Source organism: Oncorhynchus nerka, linkage group LG22 (assembly GCF_034236695.1).
Source record: "Oncorhynchus nerka isolate Pitt River linkage group LG22, Oner_Uvic_2.0, whole genome shotgun sequence".
Lineage (NCBI taxonomy): Eukaryota > Metazoa > Chordata > Actinopteri > Salmoniformes > Salmonidae > Oncorhynchus > Oncorhynchus nerka.
This window is the reverse complement of record NC_088417.1, coordinates 13,437,019-13,456,088: the sequence shown is the minus strand read 5'-3', so window position 1 is coordinate 13,456,088 and position 19,070 is coordinate 13,437,019. Positions and strand designations below refer to the sequence as shown.

General features: G+C 45.7%; 1 protein-coding gene across 2 annotated transcripts in view; it reads left to right on the top strand.

The window, feature by feature from the left end:
• Positions 1-19,070, top strand: part of LOC115104484 (protein 4.1-like) — a 137,801-nt gene that overhangs the window by 87,317 nt on the left and 31,414 nt on the right. The window contains exons 17-20 of one of the 2 annotated variants that reach the window (XM_065006958.1): positions 2,660-2,854; positions 5,634-5,738; positions 8,932-9,846; positions 12,237-12,356. In XM_065006958.1, coding sequence (XP_064863030.1) covers positions 2,660-2,854; positions 5,634-5,738; positions 8,932-9,846; positions 12,237-12,356 — 1,335 coding nt within the window. The remainder of the gene's footprint in view (positions 1-2,659; positions 2,855-5,633; positions 5,739-8,931; positions 9,847-12,236; positions 12,357-19,070) is intronic. The other variant, XM_065006957.1, reaches the window with a different exon arrangement.

Below are 19,070 nucleotides of genomic sequence, written 5' to 3'. Positions count from 1 at the left end.
TGAGGGGTTTGTAACAGGTAGCTGTTATAACAGACAACATGAGGGGTTTGTAACAGGTAGCTGTTATAACAGACAACATGAGGGGTTTGTAACAGGTAGCTGTTATAACAGACAACATGAGGGGTTTGTAACAGGTAGCTGTTATAACAGACAACATGAGGGGTTTGTAACAGGTAGATGTTATAACAGACAGCATGAGGGGTTTGTAACAGGTAGCTGTTATAACAGACAACATGAGGGGTTTGTAACAGGTAGCTGTTATAACAGACAACATGAGGGGTTTGTAACAGGTAGCTGTTATAACAGACAGCATGAGGGGTTTGTAACAGGTAGCTGTTATAACAGACAACATGAGGGGTTTGTAACAGGTAGTTATAACAGACAACATGAGGGGTTTGTAACAGGTAGTTATAACAGACAACATGAGGGGTTTGTAACAGGTAGTTGTTATAACAGACAACATGAGGGGTTTGTAACAGGTAGATGTTATAACAGACAACATGAGGGGTTTGTAACAGGTAGCTGTTATAACAGACAACATGAGGGGTATGTAACAGGTAGCTGTTATAACAGACAACATGAGGGGTATGTAACAGGTAGCTGTTATAACAGACAACATGAGGGGTTTGTAACAGGTAGATGTTATAACAGACAACATGAGGGGTATGTAACAGGTAGCTGTTATAACAGACAACATGAGGGGTTTGTAACAGGTAGCTGTTATAACAGACAACATGAGGGGTTTGTAACAGGTAGCTGTTATAACAGACAGCATGAGGGGTTTGTAACAGGTAGCTGTTATAACAGACAACATGAGGGGTTTGTAACAGGTAGTTATAACAGACAACATGAGGGGTTTGTAACAGGTAGTTGTTATAACAGACAACATGAGGGGTTTGTAACAGGTAGATGTTATAACAGACAACATGAGGGGTTTGTAACAGGTAGCTGTTATAACAGACAACATGAGGGGTATGTAACAGGTAGCTGTTATAACAGACAACATGAGGGGTATGTAACAGGTAGCTGTTATAACAGACAACATGAGGGGTTTGTAACAGGTAGATGTTATAACAGACAACATGAGGGGTATGTAACAGGTAGCTGTTATAACAGACAACATGAGGGGTTTGTAACAGGTAGCTGTTATAACAGACAACATGAGGGGTTTGTAACAGGTAGCTGTTATAACAGACAACATGAGGGGTTTGTAACAGGTAGCTGTTATAACAGACAACACGAGGGGTTTGTAACAGGTAGCTGTTATAACAGACAACATGAGGGGTTTGTAACAGGTAGCTGTTATAACAGACAACATGAGGGGTTTGTAACAGGTAGCTGTTATAACAGACAACATGAGGGGTTTGTAACAGGTAGTTATAACAGACAACATGAGGGGTTTGTAACAGGTAGCTGTTATAGCAGACAACATGAGGGGTTTGTAACAGGTAGATGTTATAACAGACAACATGAGGGGTTTGTAACAGGTAGCTGTTATAACAGACAGCATGAGGGGTTTGTAACAGGTAGTTATAACAGACAACATGAGGGGTTTGTAACAGGTAGTTATAACAGACAACATGAGGGGTTTGTAACAGGTAGCTGTTATAACAGACAACATGAGGGGTTTGTAACAGGTAGCTGTTATAACAGACAACATGAGGGGTTTGTAACAGGTGGCTGTTATAACAGACAACATGAGGGGTTTGTAACAGGTAGTTTTAACTAATGATACCATGTTGTTTTGAACTAATGTCTGATGTTTATTCACTAACATGCTAACTTTTATTTTGAGATTTAGTTTTATTGATGTAATACATACTGGATTAACAGCATATGCCAGGTGGAAGTTATTGCTAGATAGCGAGTAAGAGGATGTTGAGTTATATTGATATCTATGAATGCTTCCTTAAAAAGGGGCAAATCCTAACTTCCATTTAGTCATGCATTGATGTCAATGGGAGACTAAGTGAAAATGTTACTTAAGTGAAAGTTAGGATTCGCTGCAAAATGCAGATAATTCATTTGAAAAGAAGGCCTGTTTCGGATAGATTATGACATTATACAGCTCATTATACTGCAGCTGTGAACATAATACAAACACGCATAAAAGTAAAGGACATTGACAAATGTAATCTGTCACCACGGTGATACTTAGCCATGCTACTTGAATAGCAGCACACAAGCTGCTCTCCCAAAGATTCAGATGTGTAATTTGTCTCACAAAACACAGTTGATTTTCTATTGCATTCACTATCTCATTCATTTGTTGGTTTTTAGCTTGCGCTTAGCGTCCAGTGGCATCCTTGTTTTCCATGGAATTTTATGTTCAGTATTTTTTTAAATTCATGGACATGAAACATATTTCACAATCTGAAACAACAACATAACACAACACTGCTATATTGACTTGACATCCATACACATGTAACATCTAAACCCTAACGGTTACTAACCCTAACAGTTACTAACCCTAACGGTAACTAACCCTAACGGTAACTAACCCTAACCGTTACTAACCCTAACGGTAACTAACCCTAACGGTTACTAACCCTAACGGTTACTAACCCTAACGGTAACTAACCCTAACGGTAACTAACCCTAACAGTAACAGTAGTGTATCATTATCAGTAAGATTACTTCTCTTCCTGCTCCTCAGGACACAGTGGGTACCCCGGAGGAGCTGTTGAAACACACGACCAACATTAGTGAGCTCAAGAGATCGTTCCTGGAGACAGGCGCCGACTCGGCTGGCCTTACCGAATGGGAGAAGAGGCTGTCATCGTCCCCCCTGCGCTCGCCGCGCCTCGACGAGGCCCCCATGATCGAACCCCTGGAACTCGACGAGGTACCGGTAAGTTCATTGTTTAATCAGAGAGGGACAGAATGGAGAGAGAGAGAGACAGGGGGACATCAACGTACCTTTTAGAGACCCTCCATTTTCTACAAAACATTTAGTAGAACTTCACTGGGCGGAAACATCAACATGAGAAATCTAGTGGCATATAATCCAGTGGTGGCCAGTGTGCAGGTTTTTGTTCCATTCCTGCACTAACACCTGATTCTACTAATCAGCTGCTCATTAGCTCCTTGATGAGCTGAATCAGGTTAGAAAACCTGCTGGATGTACATACACAACCCTGATCTAAAGAGAAATAACAATTCACCTTTGATAGGCTATGATTTGAAGGTTGAGATGTGTCTGCTATATTGTGAGAAGGTTGAGATGTGTCTGCTAGAGTGTGAGAAGGTTGAGATGTGTCTGCTAGAGTGTGAGAAGGTTGAGATGTGTCTGCTACAGTGTGAGAAGGTTGAGATGTGTCTGCTAGAGTGTGAGAAGGTTGAGATGTGTCTGCTAGAGTGTGAGAAGGTTGAGATGTGTCTGCTAGAGTGTGAGAAGGTTGATATGTGTCTGCTAGAGTGTGAGAAGGTTGAGATGTGTCTGCTAGAGTGTGAGAAGATTGAGATGTGTCTGCTAGAGTGTGAGAAGGTTGAGATGTGTCTGCTAGAGTGTGAGGTGGTTGAGATGTGTCTGCTAGAGTGTGAGGTGGTTGAGATGTGTCTGCTAGAGTGTGAGAAGGTTGAGATGTGTCTGCTAGAGTGTGAGAAGGTTGAGATGTGTCTGCCAGAGTGTGAGAAGGTTGAGATGTGTCTGCTAGAGTGTGAGAAGGTTGATATGTGTCTGCTAGAGTGTGAGAAGGTTGAGATGTGTCTGCTAGAGTGTGAGAAGATTGAGATGTGTCTGCTAGAGTGTGAGAAGGTTGAGATGTGTCTGCTAGAGTGTGAGGTGGTTGAGATGTGTCTGCTAGAGTGTGAGGTGGTTGAGATGTGTCTGCTAGAGTGTGAGAAGGTTGAGATGTGTCTGCTAGAGTGTGAGACGGTTGAGATGTGTCTGCTAGAGTGTGAGGTGGTTGAGACGTGTCTGCTAGAGTGTGAGAAGGTTGAGATGTGTCTGCTAGAGTGTGAGAAGGTTGAGATGTGTCTGCTAGAGTGTGAGAAGATTGAGATGTGTCTGCTAGAGTGTGAGAAGGTTGAGATGTGTCTGCTAGAGTGTGAGAAGATTGAGATGTGTCTGCTAGAGTGTGAGAAGGTTGAGATGTGTCTGCTAGAGTGTGAGGTGGTTGAGATGTGTCTGCTAGAGTGTGAGACGGTTGAGATGTGTCTGCTAGAGTGTGAGGTGGTTGAGATGTGTCTGCTAGAGTGTGAGCTCAGGTTGTTTAGAGGGAAAGAGATGAATGAGATCCTTCCTCTCCATGTCAAGTCTCTGGAGACTGGGGCCTCTAACCGCCTCCCTTTGAAAACCTGCTCAATAATCCATGCAGGTGGAGGACGGTGCTTAACATCCAGCTACTGGAGATAGAAGAACAACTGTTGTGAAAGAATCGCTGCCTCATTATAACATTTGACACCTACCTTTCTTCTCCAGTGGTGTTGTCAAATAGTTACCAAGCATCAAGCTGTTTTTCAATGGAAGTTAAGCCACGGTAAAAGGAAGTGATTCAGATGCGGCTCCTTGACGAAGCAAAAAGAAAAGAAGTGTAAGCTACCTTATCCAACCATTGAAGCCAAAAGTAGATAAAAGGAGCAAGCGTTGAAAGGAGCAGGGGACAATTAACAGTGGGACATCAGAATAGGACTCGAGTGATTTGTAGCAGTGTGGCCAGTGAACGAGTCATAAATCCTTGTGCTGTAACCTTGCCAAACGGAGGTGGGAGGGAGAAACAGAAGGAAACCATTGGAAACATCCTTCTCGGCTAAACATTTTAGTGCACTAATATATATATATATATATATATATATATATGGAGAAGCATGCAGGGACTTCAAAAGAGAGGGAGGATTAGGGAGAAGAAACCCTGCTCCCTTTTGCATGGAGTTTGTGTGTGTGCGTGTGTGTGTGTGTGGGAACATCAAGCAGTCGGGAGAATGGCAATGATGGCGTAACCAGAGAAAGGAGATATTTTATTCATTAATGTAGCAGCAACGACGGCATACTTCGGCCAGTATTTATTTTCATGACTGTTGGGATGTGGTTAAATTAAGTCTCAGCACCGCAGCAGTTCCGCTCCAAGGAGATCTCCAAGAGCAATGTGGTGGATGACTTGGGGTTAAATTAAGTGTGGAAAGGAGACAGTTTTACCATGCAGTCGAGTCTTGCTACCTTGTTTCATTCTTTATTTGGGAGCTACTGGACCCACATGTCCGATATCAACCCCACAGTGTGACTACGTTTGGAGAGATACTATAGTCCTGTAGTCACACGCTGGTGAAATCTCAGATCACACACACTCTTATCAAACACAATGAGTAAATATCACACACACTCTTATCAAACACAATGAGTAAATATCACACACACTCTTATCAAACACAATGAGTAAATATCACACACACTCTTATCAAACAAGATGAGTAAATATCACACACACTCTTATCAAACACAATGAGTAAATATCACACACACTCTTATCAAACACAATGAGTAAATATCACACACACTCTGTAATGAGTAATGGTGCCAGCAATAGGATGCAGACCACACACACACACACACCTCAAAGCTACTTTCAATTCTAGTTCATTCATGCTGTTCGTTTGTTTCCCTTTTTTCTTTTTCTTTTCCATTCATGTAGAGCCAAGAGGATGAGGGAGAGGATGAGAGAGAGAGAGCCATGGCTGCAGGCGGTAGCGTTGAGGAGGACATCACGCACAGCCCTGTGGATACTAAGACTACTGTGGTAGGTAGCCAAGCTGTCACTACATACAAGTATCTCTTGGTTCAGGTATCTCTGTGTGATTAGAAAACCTTCATCTCTGCTGCTTGGCTAGATTAGAGCCAGCTACGCCAATGAATTATTGACGAGTCTTACACATTTAACCTATGATCCATTTGGGTGTGTAGGACTAGGTTCCTATCCAGCAAACCAACATTTAATTAGTTCTGTGACAGTTCCCAGAACATTCATTAGGCCACGGCGAATGTTCTCTTGATGATTATAGAATGTTTGTATAAAACGTTCGCCTGACGTTTTAGAAAACATTTTGTCTGTTCTTTAAAGGTTCCTAGAATGTTTCTGGGAACAGTCTGTTGGGAACATTGTGGGGACATTTACTGGAAACATTACTGGTTCGTTGTGTTATTATATTACCTGGAAACCTAATGGGAACGTTTGGAGAATGTTCTGTGATGGTTGTTACAGATGTTGTGTACAACATTTTAGTGAATTTTAGGAGAACATTCCAAGGATATTTAATTAAAAAAGAAAAATAAGAAAATAAATAGATTTTGTTTTCAAAAATGTGAATGTTTTTGGGATGTTATCATCCTAATGTTGGTTAAAACCCTATCTATAAGTTAATGGGAATCTTAGCTAGTATTTTGGGAATGTTCCCGGTTTGCTGGGTATGTTATTCATTGTCAGCAGTGGATGACAATGTGACTCATTTGACCCTGTGCAGTACCAGTCAACCTTTGCACACTCTTGGTATTCTCTCAACCAGCTTCATGAGGTAGTCACCTGGAATGCATTTTCAATTAACATGTGTGCCTTGTTAAAAGTTCATTTGTGGAATTTCTTTCCTTAATGCGTTTGAGCCAATCAGTTGTGTTGTGACAAGGTAGGGGTGGAATACAGAAGACGTCCCTATTTGGTAAAAGACCAAGTCCATATTATGGCAAGAACAGCTCAAATAAGTAAAGAGAAATGACAATCCATCATTACTTTAAGACATGGCAAGAACTTTGAAAGTTTCTTCAAGTGCAGTCACAAAAAACATCAAACACTATGATGAAACTGTCACAGGATAGGAAGACCCAGAGTTACCTCTGCTACAGTGGATAAGTTCATTAGAGTTACCAGCCTCAGAAATTGCAGCCCAAATAAATGCTTCACAGATGCTTCGCAGAGTTCAAGTAACAGACACATCGCAACATCAATTGTTCAGAGGAGACTGTGTGAATCAGGCCTTCATGGTTCGAATTGCTGCAAAGAAACCACTACTAGAGGACACTAATAATAAGAAGAGACTTGTTTGGGCCAAGAAACACCAGTGAAAGTCTGTCCTTTGGTCTAATGAGTCAAAATTTGAGATTTTTGGTTCCAACCGCTGTGTCTTTGTGAGAAGCAGAGTAGGTGAACAGATGATCTCCTCGTGAGTAGTTCTCACTGTGAAGCATGGAGGAGGAGGTGTGATGGTGTGGGGGTGCTTTGCTGGTGACACTGTCAGTGATTTATTTAGAATTCAAGGCACACTTAACCAGCATGGCTGCCACAGCATTCTGCAACGATACGCCATCCTATCTGGTTTGCGCTTAGTGGGACTATCATTTGTTTTTCAACAGGACAATGACCCAACACACCTCCAGGCATAGTAAGGGCTGTTTGAGCAAGAAGGAGAGTGATAGAGTGCTGCATCAGATTACCTGGCCTCCACAATCAACTGACCTCAACGCAATTGAGATGGTTTGGGATGAGTTGGACTGCAGAGTAAAGAAAAAGCAGCCAACAAGTGCTCAGCATATGTGGAAACTCCTTTAAGACTGTTGTAAAAGCATTCCAGGTGACTACCTCATGAAGCTGGTTGAGAGAATGGTTGAGAGCATGCCAAGAGTGTGCAAAGCTGTCATCAAGGCAAAGGGTGGCTATTTTGAAGAATCTTTTTGTTTAACACTTTTTTTTGGTTACTACATGATTCCATACGTGTTATTATCATAGTTTGGATGTCTTCATTATTATTCTACAATGTAGAAAATAGTACAAATAAAGAAAAACCCTTGAATGAGCTATACGGAGAGACCGTTTTTAACCATACACTATTAACTAACAACTGTGATACAATACATGACCAAAAGTATGTGGACACCTGCTAGTCGAACATCTCCTTCCCAAATCATGGGCATTAATATGGAGTTGGTGCCCTCTTTGCAGCTATAACAGCCTCTACTCTTCTGGGAAGGCTTTCCACTAGATGTTGCAACATTGCTGCAGGGACTTGCTTCCATTCAGACACAAGAGCATTAGTGAGGTTGGGCACTGATGTTGGGCGATTAGGCCTGGCTCACAGTCGGCGTTCCAATTAATCCCAAAGGTGTTCGATGGGGTTGAGGTCAGGGCTCTGTGAATGCCAGTCAAGTGCATCCACATCGATTTCGACAAACCATTTCTGTATGGAACTACCTTTGTGCATGGGGGGCATTGTCATGCTGATACAGGAAAGGGCCTTCCCCAAACAGTTGCTACAGGTTTGGAAGCACAGAATCGTCTAAAATGTCATTGTATGATGTAGTGTTAAGATTTCCACTCTCTGTATCTAAGGGGCCCGAACCATGAAAAACAGCCACAGACCATTATTCCTCCTCCACCAAACTCGACAGTTGGCATGATGCATTGGGGCAGGTAGCATTCTCCTGGCATCTGCCAAACCCATTTTCGTCCGTTGGACTGCCAGATGGTGAAGCGTGATTCATCACCACTTCGCAGCTGAGCCGTTGTTGCTTCTAGACGTTTCCACTTCACAATAACAGGACTTACAGTTGACTGGGGCAGCTGTAGCAGGGCAGAAATTAGATGAACTGACTTGTTGGAAAGGTAGCATCCTATGATGGTGCCACGTTGAAAGTCACTAAGCTCTTTAGTAAGGCTATTCTACTGCCAATGTTTGTCTATGTAGATTGTATGGCTGTGTGCTCGATTGAATATACCTGTCAGCAACGGGTGTGGCTGAAATAGTCGAATCCACTCATTTGAAAGGGCGTCCACATACTTTTGCATATATATTGTATATGTTGCTGTCTATGTTCATGCTGTTTATGATCTATGTTCCTTCAAGTCTAAACTGGCTTCCTTATTGCTCTTCTTGGGACTGCCATTGGAAGTCCTATTCCCCCATTGAACTGGCTAACCCCAGTCTTTGTATGTATCTTGTATGTAGGACTCTGACGGGTGGGTAATAGTAAGCAAAGTCCCTCCTAAGGTAGCCGAAAAGAGAAACATTGTCAACTATAAAGTTATGGCCGTCGATAACACTGTGGCTGAAGGAGTGCTCGGTGGCGCCAGTGGTGTCGTCGTCATCAAAGAGTTTGGCAAACCATACGAGAGCTTCAACAGTGAACTAGCGTCCAAGGCCGAGGAGATGGAGGAGAAGACCTACACCCTGGGCAAATCCTACGACACCATGTCAGGCAAGATCGTCACCATGACGACGCAGGCCAAAGATGGCGGGGAGGCGGCGGTAGCCGTTCCTGCGGTGTTCGCCAGGGAGCTGAAGAGGGCAGCAGACCAATCCACCACCACTGTGAAGATCATCCCGGTGTCGACTGAGTACGAGATGCCAGTGTCGGTCCACTTGAGTCTCCCGCCCATAGAGGGAATCGGACCCCCAATGATCACCATCCAGGAGGCAAGGACCCCCTCTCCATCTGAGGGAATGGGACCCTCCATGATCACCATCCAGGAGGCAAGGACCCCCTCTCCATCTGAGGGAATGGGACCCTCCATGATCACCATCCAGGAGGCCAGGACCCCCTCTCCATCCGAGCCCAGCGACGGTGGCCTGGGCGCCATGCGGACCGTAGTGTCCATCCGATCCAGCCAGGACATCAGTGATGCCGCGAGAGCTGACAGCAGGAAGCAGCTACGGGAGACTTTTCTTCTGGGAGACAGGAGCACCACCCCTGTTGCGCCTCACACACCCCTCTCTCCACGGTCCCCAATGGCCAAGTCCCCAATGGCCAAGTCCCCAATGGCCAAGTCCCCAATGAAGATGCCCAAGCCTCAAATGGTCGATCTGCGTCTGAGCCCCAGCCCTGTGTCCTATCTTTCCAGAACCCCATCGCCCTCCAAAGTGGTAGGATGATATGAACCCCCAAATACCTGAAACCCCTTCCCCCTTCTCCCTAACCCTCCACTTTATCCTCAAATTACTTCCTCTTCCCCCCCTCTCCCTAACCCCCCACTTTATCCTCAAGTGACTTCCTCTACCCCCATCTCCCTAACCCCCACTTTATCCTCAAGTGACTTCCTCTTCCCCCTCTCCCTAACCTCCCACTTTATCCTCAAGTACTTTATCCTCAAGTTACTCCCTCCCCCAAACCCCCACTTTATCCTCAAGCCACTTCCGCCCCCCTCCCTAAACCCCCACTTTATCCTCAAGCCACTTCCCCCCCTCCCTAAACCCCCACTTTATCCGCAAGCCACTTCCGCCCCCCTCCCTAAACCCCACTTTATCCTCAAGCCACTTCCACCCCCCACAAACCCCCACTTTATCCTCAAGCCACTTCCTCCCCCTCTCCCTAATACCCCACTTTATCCTCAAGCCACTTCCTCTCCCTAATCCCCCACTTTATCCTCAGGCCACCCCCCAAACCCCCACTTTATCCTCAAGCCACTCCCCCAAACCCCACTTTATCCTCAAGCCACTCCCCCCCCAAACCCCCACTTTATCCTCAAGCCACTTCCGCCCCCAAACCCCCACTTCATCCTCAAGCCACTCCCCCCCAAACCCCACTTCATCCTCAAGCCACTCCCCCCAAACCCCCTTTATCCCAAACTCCCCCCCCCCCCACTTTATCCTCAAGCCACTCCCCCCCCCACAAACCCCCACTTTATCCTCAAGCCACTTCCTCCCCCTCTCCCTAATACCCCACTTTATCCTCAAGCCACTTCCTCTCCCTAATCCCCCACTTTATCCTCAAGCCACCCCCCAAACCCCCACTTTATCCTCAAGCCACTCCCCCAAACCCCACTTTATCCTCAAGCCACTCCCCCAAACCCACACTTTATCCTCAAGCCACTTCCGCCCCCCAAACCCCCACTTCATCCTCAAGCCACTCCCCCCCCCCAAACCCCCACTTCATCCTCAAGCCACTCCCCCAAACCCCACTTTATCCTCAAGCCACTCCCCCAAACCCCCACTTTATCCTCAAGCCACTCCCCCAAACCCCACTTTATCCTCAAAGCCACTTCCCCCCCAAACCCCCTCTTCATCCTCAAGCCACTCCCCCCCAAACCCCCACTTTATCCTCAAGCCACTTCCGCCCCCAAACCCCCACTTCATCCTCAAGCCACTCCCCCAAACCCCACTTCATCCTCAAGCCACTCCCCCCAAACCCCCACTTTATCCTCAAGCCACTTCCGCCCCCAAACCCCCACTTTATCCTCAAGCCACTTCTGCCCCCCAAACCCCCACTTTATCCTCAAGCCACTCCCCCCCCAAACCCCCCACTTTATCCTCAGGCCACTTCCGCCCCAGCCTGTTTGGTCGTCTTATCCACTGCAACAAGGCTGGACCCGGCGCTGTTTTGCACTCGACTGAATGTTCATGGGAATTGCATGGGAGTCTGTTTTTTCTTTCTATAGTTTGCTCTGTTTAGTTGATCCCTTTGCCACTGTATTTGGTGTGATTTGTTATCTGCATGCCTTAACCAAACTTGCTGCTCAATGGGTACTGGCATTTGTTTACCTCTTTCATTTCAATTTGTAAATGAAAATCGTGTTTTGTTTTAAGCTGGTCCCCATGCTGCTAGCCACACCAAATGAATGCTTTCCACTATGGCTTATGGTACGGTATACTATGGTTGGTATGACACTGATTGCTTCAGCCCTGCCACTTTTACTTTGACTTCCCTGGGTTTGCGCTCTCTGACCTCTCTGCAGCTTGATCTGACATGATGATATTGGCCCTATTCATAAGAGGAGACCCTCCGACACACAAGACCCTCTTGTCTGTCTCACCTATTGCCTTTATGACTGGCATTCTCAAGAGAAAAACAACTCGAGTTCAGTGATTGACATGTCACAGGATGGTGTTTCTACACATGTGCTCTGTAAAAGAAATTGCATTGCTCCGAGTTGCATAGTATAGCACACAAACTGGATTAAAATAGTTGGAAACCAATTTGATGAAACCTTTGTAATTCTTGCATTGTCTTATATAAGGAAATCAATTTAGGTTGTGATTGACATAATTATTTTTGAATACTTTAGAATCAAATTTGACAAACCCAATTTTCTCAAACCCAATCCTCTAAGTTTACCTTTCTTCGCTATCAATCATCACCTCAATGCTCTTATGAATAATCCCATCCACCCCCCCGTCCCCCGAGCTTGTGTCTGGGCATTGTGTGAAAGACCTGTCTCTTTGTCTCTCCTCCTATGTACGTACAGTATCTAACTGTGTGTGTGTGTCTCTCTTCTACTCCTGTTGTGTTGACTCTCCCCATCTCTCTGTCTGCTCAGCCAAAGCCCACCTTTGAGGAGATGTCCCCGGAGCTCACCGCTCTCTTACAGTCGGCCAGAGATCAGACCAGCACGCGGGTCTGGACTGCTTCGCCTGCCTTTAGTCAGACCGTGTTTAAGGTGGCCTCTTATACCATATAGATGATATACAACTCAACAAACGTGATGACAGCAGTTGTAGTGCATGCATATCTGAGTTGTTAAAAGGATTTTTTTAACCTTTTATACAGGTTATCATTGAGATCACATCTCTTTTGCAAAATACCTGTTCAGTATCTGTACTGTTTGTCACTGTTGTGTTTGTTGTTGAGGAAATGTAGCCACTGTGTAGCCACTGTGTTGTCTGTCAGGCTTTTCTGTCCCCTGTCCGTCCATCCTTCCTGCCGGCCATTAAAACAGTGGACAGGTTTATGAGGAGGAATATTTTGTCTAGACAGAGGCACCACATGGTCCTGGGGCCTTATTGAGGAGGAATGGTTTGTCTAGACAGAGGCACCACATGGTCCTGGGGCCTTATTGAGGAGGAATGTTTTGTCTAGACAGAGGCACCACATGGTCCTGTGGCCTTATTGAGGAGGAATGTTTTGTCTAGACAGAGGCACCACATGGTCCAGGGGCTTTATTGACGAGGAATGTTTTGTCTAGACAGAGGCACCACATGGTCCTGGGGCCTTATTGAGGAGGAATGGTTGGTCTAGACAGAGGCACCACATGGTCCTGGGGCCCTTATTGAGGAGGAATGTTTTGTCTAGACAGAGGCACCACATGGTCCTGGGGCCTTATTGAGGAGAAATGGTTTGTCTAGGACCACATGGTCCTGGGGCCTTATTGAGGAGGAATGTTTTGTCTAGACAGAGGCACCACATGGTCCTGGGGCCTTATTGAGGAGGAATGTTTTGTCTAGACAGAGGCACCACATGGTCCTGGGGCCTTATTGAGGAGGAATGTTTTGTCTAGACAGAGGCACTACATGGTCCTGGGGCCTTGTTGAGGAGGAATGTTTTGTCTAGACAGAGGCACCACATGGTCCTGGGGCCTTATTGAGGAGGAATGTTTTGTCTAGACAGAGGCACTACATGGTCCTGGGGCCTTATTGAGGAGGAATGTTTTGTCTAGACAGAGGCACCACATGGTCCTGGGGCCTTATTGAGGAGGAATGTTTTGTCTAGACAGAGGCACTACATGGTCCTGGGGCCTTGTTGAGGAGGAATGTTTTGTCTAGACAGAGGCACCACATGGTCCTGGGGCCTTATTGAGGAGGAATGTTTTGTCTAGACAGAGGCACTACATGGTCCTGGGGCCTTGTTGAGGAGGAATGTTTTGTCTAGACAGAGGCACCACATGGTCCTGGGGCCTTATTGAGGAGGAATGTTTTGTCTAGACAGAGGCACTACATGGTCCTGGGGCCTTGTTGAGGAGGAATGTTTTGTCTAGACAGAGGCACCACATGGTCCTGGGGCCTAATTGAGGAGAAATGGTTTGTCTAGACAGAGGCACCACATGGTCCTGGGGCCTTGTTGAGGTGGAATGTTTTGTCTAGACAGAGGCACCACATGGTCCTGGGGCCTTATTGAGGAGGAATGTTTTGTCTAGACAGAGGCACTACATGGTCCTGGGGCCTTGTTGAGGAGGAATGTTTTGTCTAGACAGAGGCACCACATGGTCCTGGGGCCTAATTGAGGAGAAATGGTTTGTCTAGACAGAGGCACCACATGGTCCTGGGGCCTTGTTGAGGTGGAATGTTTTGTCTAGACAGAGGCACCACATGGTCCTGGGGCCTTATTGAGGAGGAATGTGAGAGTGTTACCCACCCGGCATATTTGATTTTGCAACTCTTCTCCACCTTTAGGTCATTTTGATACCCGAAAGTGGGGAACAAAGCAATCATCCAATGCACAGCATGTTAAATGATTTAAACATGCATTCAGAAAGATCACATCGGTACTAACATATGAAGTAACCCGTCCCTACTGTATGGAAGCAGATTCTAGGTCATCCACCCAGAGTGGCTGACAACTTGCTTTGGTGATGAAATTTCACTTCCTTCCATGATCTAAATTTTTTTTTTTACCAAAAGACAAATATAATTATTCACATTCTAAATCGTTCAGTGTGGACTTTTCCTCTAACATCCAATAATAAGCACCAAGATCTGTTGACATGGAGGTGCAGGTTTCTTATAACTGTTGACATAGAGGTGCAGGTTTCTTATAACAACTGTTGACATAGAGGTGCAGGTTTCTTATAACTGTTGACATAGAGGTGCAGGTTTCTTATAACTGTTGACATAGAGGTGCAGGTTTCTTATAACAACTGTTGACATAGAGGTGCAGGTTTCTTATAACAACTGTTGACATGGAGGTGCAGGTTTCTTATAACAACAGTTGACATAGAGGTGCAGGTTTCTTATAACAACTGTTGACATAGTGGTGCAGGTTTCTTATAACAACAGTTGACATAGAGGTGCAGGTTTCTTATAACAACTGTTGACATAGAGGTGCAGGTTTCTTATAACAACTGTTGACATGGAGGTGCAGGTTTCTTATAACTGTTGACATAGAGGTGCAGGTTTCTTATAACAACTGTTGACATAGAGGTGCAGGTTTCTTATAACTGTTGACATAGAGGTGCAGGTTTCTTATAACTGTTGACATAGAGGTGCAGGTTTCTTATAACAACTGTTGACATAGTGGTGCAGGTTTCTTATAACTGTTGACATAGAGGTGCAGGTTTCTTATAACAACTGTTGACATAGAGGTGCAGGTTTCTTATAACAACTGTTGACATGGAGGTGCAGGTTTCTAATAACAACTGTTGCGGATTTTATATCTTGTGGTTGTCTTCAAAGTTGTTTCCGAGGGTCGCAAAAAAGATAAATTAGCATGACACGAGCTGAGTTAAATGTAAAAGGCTTTGAAAATGAAAAGCTTGGTATACACTCAGTGCTCCGTTGAAATTTATAGAGATATGCTTGTTTTTTGTGAGAAATCTTCTAATAATAACAGGAATTTCAAATTAAAATAAAGTGTACACTAAAATATAAAAATACTACATGTCATGTCTCAAAATCAATATCTATCTTACCTCTATATTGTTTTATGTCCTGCGGATTCGAGAAGAAAGATGACCACAATCCATCATTACTTTAAGACATGGCAAGAACTTTGAAAGTTTCTTCAAGTGCAGTCACAAAAAACATCAAACACTATGATGAAACTGTCACAGGATAGGAAGACCCAGAGTTACCTCTGCTACAGTGGATAAGTTCATTAGAGTTACCAGCCTCAGAAATTGCAGCCCAAATAAATGCTTCACAGATGCTTCGCAGAGTTCAAGTAACAGACACATCGCAACATCAATTGTTCAGAGGAGACTGTGTGAATCAGGCCTTCATGGTTCGAATTGCTGCAAAGAAACCACTACTAGAGGACACTAATAATAAGAAGAGACTTGTTTGGGCCAAGAAACACCAGTGAAAGTCTGTCCTTTGGTCTAATGAGTCAAAATTTGAGATTTTTGGTTCCAACCGCTGTGTCTTTGTGAGAAGCAGAGTAGGTGAACAGATGATCTCCTCGTGAGTAGTTCTCACTGTGAAGCATGGAGGAGGAGGTGTGATGGTGTGGGGGTGCTTTGCTGGTGACACTGTCAGTGATTTATTTAGAATTCAAGGCACACTTAACCAGCATGGCTGCCACAGCATTCTGCAACGATACGCCATCCTATCTGGTTTGCGCTTAGTGGGACTATCATTTGTTTTTCAACAGGACAATGACCCAACACACCTCCAGGCATAGTAAGGGCTGTTTGAGCAAGAAGGAGAGTGATAGAGTGCTGCATCAGATTACCTGGCCTCCACAATCAACTGACCTCAACGCAATTGAGATGGTTTGGGATGAGTTGGACTGCAGAGTAAAGAAAAAGCAGCCAACAAGTGCTCAGCATATGTGGAAACTCCTTTAAGACTGTTGTAAAAGCATTCCAGGTGACTACCTCATGAAGCTGGTTGAGAGAATGGTTGAGAGCATGCCAAGAGTGTGCAAAGCTGTCATCAAGGCAAAGGGTGGCTATTTTGAAGAATCTTTTTGTTTAACACTTTTTTTGGTTACTACATGATTCCATACGTGTTATTATCATAGTTTGGATGTCTTCATTATTATTCTACAATGTAGAAAATAGTACAAATAAAGAAAAACCCTTGAATGAGCTATACGGAGAGACCGTTTTTAACCATACACTATTAACTAACAACTGTGATACAATACATGACCAAAAGTATGTGGACACCTGCTAGTCGAACATCTCCTTCCCAAATCATGGGCATTAATATGGAGTTGGTGCCCTCTTTGCAGCTATAACAGCCTCTACTCTTCTGGGAAGGCTTTCCACTAGATGTTGCAACATTGCTGCAGGGACTTGCTTCCATTCAGACACAAGAGCATTAGTGAGGTTGGGCACTGATGTTGGGCGATTAGGCCTGGCTCACAGTCGGCGTTCCAATTAATCCCAAAGGTGTTCGATGGGGTTGAGGTCAGGGCTCTGTGAATGCCAGTCAAGTGCATCCACATCGATTTCGACAAACCATTTCTGTATGGAACTACCTTTGTGCATGGGGGGCATTGTCATGCTGATACAGGAAAGGGCCTTCCCCAAACAGTTGCTACAGGTTTGGAAGCACAGAATCGTCTAAAATGTCATTGTATGATGTAGTGTTAAGATTTCCACTCTCTGTATCTAAGGGGCCCGAACCATGAAAAACAGCCACAGACCATTATTCCTCCTCCACCAAACTCGACAGTTGGCATGATGCATTGGGGCAGGTAGCATTCTCCTGGCATCTGCCAAACCCATTTTCGTCCGTTGGACTGCCAGATGGTGAAGCGTGATTCATCACCACTTCGCAGCTGAGCCGTTGTTGCTTCTAGACGTTTCCACTTCACAATAACAGGACTTACAGTTGACTGGGGCAGCTGTAGCAGGGCAGAAATTAGATGAACTGACTTGTTGGAAAGGTAGCATCCTATGATGGTGCCACGTTGAAAGTCACTAAGCTCTTTAGTAAGGCTATTCTACTGCCAATGTTTGTCTATGTAGATTGTATGGCTGTGTGCTCGATTGAATATACCTGTCAGCAACGGGTGTGGCTGAAATAGTCGAATCCACTCATTTGAAAGGGCGTCCACATACTTTTGCATATATATTGTATATGTTGCTGTCTATGTTCATGCTGTTTATGATCTATGTTCCTTCAAGTCTAAACTGGCTTCCTTATTGCTCTTCTTGGGACTGCCATTGGAAGTCCTATTCCCCCATTGAACTGGCTATCCCAGTCTTTGTAATCTTGTATGTAGGACTCCCTCTGACGGGTGGGTAATAGTAAGCAAAGTCCCTCCTAAGGTAGCCGAAAAGAGAAACATTGTCAACTTAAAGTTATCCTAACACTGTGGCTGAAGGAGTGCTCTCGGTGGCGCCAGCATCAAAGAGTTTGGCAAACCATACGAGAGCTTCAACAGTGAACTAGCGTCCAAGGCCGAGGAGATGGAGGAGAAGAACACCCTGGGCAAATCCTACGACACCATGTCAGGCAAGATCCTGACGACGCAGGCCAAAGAAGGCCACCGTTCCTGCGGTGTTCGCCAGGGAGCCCAGACCAATCCACCACCACCATCCCGGTGTCGACTGAGTACGAGATCCTCCACTTGAAGAGGGAATCGGACCCCCAATGATCACCATCCAGGAGGCAAGGACCCCCTCTCCATCTGAGGGAATGGGACCCTCCATGATCACCATCCAGGAGGCAAGGACCCCCTCCATCTGAGGGAATGGGACCCTCCATGATCACCATCCAGGAGGCCACTCCATCCGAGCCCAGCCGGTGGCCTGGGCGCCTGCGGAAGTGTCCATCCGATCCAGCCAGGACATCAGTGATCGAGAGCTGACAGCAGGAAAGCCGGGAGACTTTTCTTCTGGGAGACAGGAGCACCACCCCTGTTGCGCCTCACACACCCCCTCTCCACGGTCCCCAATGGCCAAGTCCCCAATGGCCAAGTCCCCAATGGCCAAGTCCCCAATGAAGATGCCCCCAAAAACCCCCATCTTTCCAGAACCCCATCGCCCTCCAAAGTGGTAGGATGATATGAACCCCCAAATACCTGAAACCCCTTCCCCCTTCTCCCTAACCCTCCCTTTATCCTCAAATTACTTCCTCTTCCCCCCCTCTCCCTAACCCCCCACTTTATCCTCAAGTGACTTCCTCTACCCCCATCTCCCTAACCCCACTTTATCCTCAAGTGACTTCCTTCCCCCCTCTCCCTAACCTCCCACTTTATCCTCAAGTTACTCCCTCCCCCACTTTATCCTCAAGCCTTTATCCTCAAGCCACTTCCGTCCCCCCCCAAACCCCACTTTATCCTCAAGCCACTTTCCCCTCCCTAAACCCCCACTTTTTATCCTCAAGCCACTTCCGCCCCCCCCCCAAACCCCCACTTTATCCTCAAGCCACTTTCCCCCCCCCACCCCAACTTCCTCTCCCCCCCACTTTATCCTCAGGCCACCCCCCCAAACCCCCACTTTATTATCCCCCAAACCCCCTTTATCCTCAAGCCACTCCCCCCAAACCCCACTTTATCCTCAAGCCACTCCCCCCAAACCCCACTTCATCCTCAAGCCACCGCCCCCCAAACCCCCACTTCATCCTCAAGCCACTCCCCCCCAAACCCCACTTATCCTCAAGCCACTCCCCCAAACCCCACTTTATCCTCAAGCCACTCCCCCCAAACCCCCACTTTATCCTCAAGCCACTTCCTCCCCCCCCAAACCCCCACTTTATCCTCAAGC